This window comes from Beta vulgaris, chromosome 7 (genome assembly GCF_026745355.1).
Source record: "Beta vulgaris subsp. vulgaris cultivar EL10 chromosome 7, EL10.2, whole genome shotgun sequence".
Classification (NCBI taxonomy): domain Eukaryota; kingdom Viridiplantae; phylum Streptophyta; class Magnoliopsida; order Caryophyllales; family Amaranthaceae; genus Beta; species Beta vulgaris.
In genome coordinates, this window is record NC_079208.1 from 25,138,561 (window position 1) to 25,143,256 (window position 4,696).

A 4,696-nucleotide genomic window follows, 5' to 3' on the forward strand; every position below is an offset into this window, starting at 1 on the left:
ATATATGGAATTTTTTTAGAAAAAGATATAAAATCAAAATCACCACTTAATAGGAATAAGTGGTTTCTTTATTATTGAAAACTTTTGATAAGGTTCAAAAAAAGCACCTTTTAAAAGCAAAATTCTCCCTTATCATGTTATAACAGACCACTTATCGAATAAATTAGGTTTTTTTTGCTTAATAATCACTTATATCATTAACGACGTCTCTCATAAGTGATACTTTTGCACATATTTATAGTAGTAAGGGTTCACTCTATTCACAACCGTTTTAGCCTTCGCACTTCTTCTCTCTCTTCTCTCTCCTCTCTTACTTTTAGCCTTCGCACTCTGATTCCTCTTCAACGAGAATTTTCACCTTCAACCAATGAGCACCATTTTCATTATTATCTCTCTTCCATCTTCTCAACCAACGAGCACCATTTTCGCCACTCTCATCATCAACTTCACCATTTTCTCTACCAGTCGTCGACGTACTGAACTTCCTTGTTTCTCATTTTTTTTCGATGTGGAAAAGTAAAATCCGTTTGTCTTGCTAGAATTTCATCTCACTCATCTCGTCTTTTATCTTCTCTCATCGTTCTTCCTCCTCGTCGTTCTTCTCCTTCGTTGGTGTTTATTCTCCTTCTTCGGCCTTTCTTATCCTTCGTCGGTCGTTCACGAGGCGAAGACCATAACTCCATCGTGAATCGTTTTAATTCCGACGCTCAGTTCTACTGCGACGGAGATGAAGACCAACTATTCTTTGCTCGACCTTTCTATTAAGACAAAGATGAATAATGAATTCCAGCCTTTCTTCTCCTTCATCGGTGTTTCTTCTCCGACGCTCAGAGTTCTACTGCTGTGTTTGTATTTTTTATTTTTTTTTTTACTTTAGACATCATGTTTATGATTTTGTATATTTTTTTTTTTGTTTTTTTTAGTGACTTAAATTAATTTTTTTTATTTTATCTTAATTTTCAGTTATATTTTTGGAATAAATTGTTTCCATTTTTTATGTTGTTACGTTTTACCGATCTAGTGTGTTTTCAATTATTTTAATTTTTTTTTTTTTTTTTACAGGAAAACAGTAGTGGCTTATTATTCCTTCAATAGTGAATCCAAAATTACAGCATTATGCGCTACACTAGGAACCTCTTCCATCCATACTCGCATTTCACTATAATTGTTACTCTCCCTAGCAAGGATATGTGCTACCGTATTTCCCCCCTACAAACATATGAAAAGGAGCAGGAAATACAAGAGCTAGCAATCTCTACAATGTCAACCACTATCCTCCCAAAGCTCGAGTTCTCACAAAACTTTTCTTCGAATGTGAAAAGAGCTTCACATTGTCAGTTTCTAACTCCACCGTTCGCAGCCCGGCTTGAGTCGCAATCTGCAGCGAGTGGCGAGCAGCCATCGCTTCCACTTCCTCGACCTGAAACTCTCCCTCCATTGACGCGCACGTTGCTATCATTATGTCCCCCAGGTAATCACGAACCACCCCACCAAATCCTACCAGATTTTCCCCAAATAGAGCAGCATTCGAGTTTATCTTGTAGCACCCTTCATCAGGTGGTTTCCATACCTTCACCAATTGAGGCATTCTGGGTCCCTCATGCACCATGACTTCATTTGCTTTCTCCCACTCTCCCACAAAGCTAACAGCTTTGTCTATAACTTTTCTTATAGTGATTTTCTGTTTTTCGAAACACCATGCATTCCTCTTCAGCCAGATTCCCCATAATAAACTCCAAAACAAACTCCACCATAATTCCTCCGAGAACCGCTTCCCTAACACCACACACCAATCCACAAATTTATTTTCTAACACTTTACTAGTATCAAGGCGTAATGGCGAGGCCCACCATATCGCCGCAGCTTCGGGGCAGGTTACCAGTGCGTGCATCACTGATTCTTCTTGCTCCCCACACACTTGGCACACACCCTCATCACACAATTGTCTCCATACCATTTCTCCTTCACTGGTATGCTGTCATGGAGAACCTTCCATCCGAAATTCAGCACTTTTGGGGCCACCTTTGCCTTCCAAACCTTCCCCCAGATTGAGAGAACTTGATTATCCGAGTTGGTTGCATGATCATCTTTTTTTGCCTTCAAGTGTGCATAGTAAGCACTTTTTACAGAAAATGCCCCATCCTTGGTTCCAGCCCATGCCCACGTATCCTCACCTCCAAATACTGACACCGGAATTCTTTAAATTTCCCGTCTTTCCCAAGTAGAAACCACCTCCTGCAAAGTCGAAGAATCCCATCGCCCATTATTCATCAAATCAGAGACCTTTTGGGGTAATTCCTCTGTACAGCCACTTCTCGGGAGTGGTTTGAAATGTGGCAGGCCACGTATCCAAGGGTCTCGCCACACACTAATTGAGTGACCCCCTCCCACTACTTTGATGGCATTCTGTTGCACCAGCTTTCTCGCAATTAAAATGGATCGCCATGTATAGCTAGCAACCGGGCTTGCTTTCGCCTCAAGAAAGGTAGTATTCGGGAAGTACTTGTTCTTCAGGGTTTTTGTCATCAATGAGCTGGTGTTTGTCATCACTCGCCATGCCTGCTTGGCTAAAAGAGTCATATTAAAGGATTGTAGGTTCCGAATACCCAAACCTCCCTCCTTCTTGGATTCAAAAAGTTTTCCCATGCTATCCAAGCAACTTTCTTCTCATTTTCTCGCTGCCCCCCAATAAAAGGCACGACACACCCGCTCCATCTCTTTCAAAATACCCACCGGGATAGCAAAACATTGCATTGAGTAGGTTGGGATGGCTGGAGCAACCGTTTTTATGAGAATCTCCCTACCAACCTGTGACACAAATCCCTCTTTCCATCCTTTAAGCTTTTTCAGAATACGCTCCTGAATACTCTGGAAAACACGTTTCTTTGAACTACCAATGTACGTTGGGAGTCCAAGATATTTATCATGTTCGTCAACAGCCTTAAAGTTCAACTTCATCTGAAGCAATTCTTTCTTTTCCGGCTCAATATTTCGGCTAAACGAAACTTCCGATTTCTCCATATTCAGTTTCTGACCTGATCCAGCTTCATAGTTAGAAAAGATATCCAGGATTTTCTCCACTTCTTCACAATTTGCCTTAATGAACAGAAGGCTATCATCTGCAAAAAACAAATGCGAGATTGGGTCAACTTTCTTACCAATTTTGACCCCATGAATTTCTTTCTTCTTCTCAGCAACTCTAAGGAGGGTGGACAGGCCCTCTGCGCACAAGATGGAAAGAAAAGGGGACAGTGGGTCCCCTTATCTTAGGCCGCGAGAGGGGAGAAATTTCTTCGTTGGTTGACCATTAAGCAAAATCGAGAAGGAAGCAGATTTGACACATTTCATTGTTACATCTACAAATGATCTAAGGAACCCCAGCTTCACCATCATTGCTTCCAGGAACTCCGATTCAACTCGGTCGTAACCTTTACTCATGTCTAATTTGAGTCTTAGATACCCTGTTTTCCCTTTCCTCTTTTTCCTCAAATAGTGAAAACATTCATATGCCACCAGAATGTTGTCTGTTATCAGCCTTCCTGGGACAAAACCACCCTGCGACTCATGGATCACATCAGGGAGCGCTTTTTTAAGCCTATTAGCAAGAGCTTTTGACACAATTTAATCACATTACATAAACTGATGGGTCTGTAATCTACCGGTGACTCACACTGTTTCTTTTTAGGGATCAAAGCAATATATCTCTGATTTATTTGCGAGATCTCACCATCATTATTTAAAATTTCTAGCGCCGTATCAATTACATCTCTACCAATAATATGCCAGGCTTTCTGATAGAACAATGCACACATGCCATTTGGACCGGGAGCCTTTGTTGGGTGCATTTGGCTAAGCGCCTCATAGACCTCCTCCCCAGTGAACGAGGTCCTTAGCATTTCACCCATCTCATCAGTTACCTTCCGTTGCACCTTGTCAATTACTGGCTGTACTTCCACTTGACCGCTAGACCGAAATAAATTCTCAAAGTGATCGACAAAAACCTCCGCCACCTACTCTTCTTCAATATTTATTACCCGCCCCATCCACGACATAGGCAATGCTGTTACGGTCCTCCCTTTGTTTCGCTTTTGAATGGAAAAACTTTGTATTCTTATCACCATTTTTCAACCAGTCCTGCCTACTTCTTTGGCGCCAAAACAATTCCACCCTTGTTTCAAGCTCATTCATACGGGCATCAATAGCCCTCATTTGTGTCAATCACCTCTTGCATTTGAGTCTCTTGCATAAGAGCATTCATTGAGCCCTTCAACTCACGCATAACCTTCGAGAAGTTACCAAAAGTCTCCTTGCTCCAAGCGCTAAGCTTCGCTGCTGTGCTTGCTACATTTTAGCACATGTTCCCTCCATTTCGCCATGCATCCTGAATAATTTCCATGCACTTCTCATCCCGAAGCCACATCTCCTCAAATCTGTACAGCTTATTCTTTCTTTTTTTCTCCACTCGGCCCACCCTATCCTTCACACATACGACAATCGGAAGATGATCCGACTTATGTTTCTCAAGGTGATATACATAAGAGCCACCATACATTTCCTTCCACACCATATTTGAAACAAAACGGTCTAGCCTACCCTGAATATTTTCCATGCCCCCTCTATTGTTCGTCCATGTATACGGATGTCCAATGGACCCCATATCTTCGAGCTTACAATAATCGAGGGCCTTTCTCAAAAT

The 4,696-nt window shown here is 41.6% G+C and overlaps 1 protein-coding gene across 1 annotated transcript; it reads right to left on the minus strand.

Moving 5' to 3' along the window:
* Nucleotides 1–1,080: 1,080 nt before the first annotated feature.
* LOC125491871 (uncharacterized) lies at nucleotides 1,081–4,209 on the minus strand. The gene is made up of 8 exons (XM_048633947.1): nucleotides 4,103–4,209; nucleotides 3,728–3,963; nucleotides 3,306–3,608; nucleotides 2,707–3,221; nucleotides 2,233–2,559; nucleotides 1,930–2,097; nucleotides 1,298–1,681; nucleotides 1,081–1,209 (listed from the first exon to the last, which is right to left on the minus strand). Exons 1-8 carry the CDS (start codon nucleotides 4,207–4,209, stop codon nucleotides 1,081–1,083), a joined length of 2,169 nt encoding a protein of 722 aa, XP_048489904.1.
* Nucleotides 4,210–4,696: the final 487 nt, after the last annotated feature.

Excerpts from the sequence above, each read along its gene's own strand:
- LOC125491871 (XM_048633947.1), bottom strand. The coding sequence starts at position 4,209 with ATGAGGGCTATTGATGCCCGTATGAATGAGCTTGAAACAAGGGTGGAA. Across the intron at positions 3,609-3,727 it reads AGAAATTTTAAATAATGATG|CTCTTGCTAATAGGCTTAAA; the intron begins GTGAGATCTCGC and ends TTGTGTCAAAAG. Across the intron at positions 1,682-1,929 it reads GAGACAATTGTGTGATGAGG|AAAATCACTATAAGAAAAGT; the intron begins GTGTGTGCCAAG and ends TTCGAAAAACAG.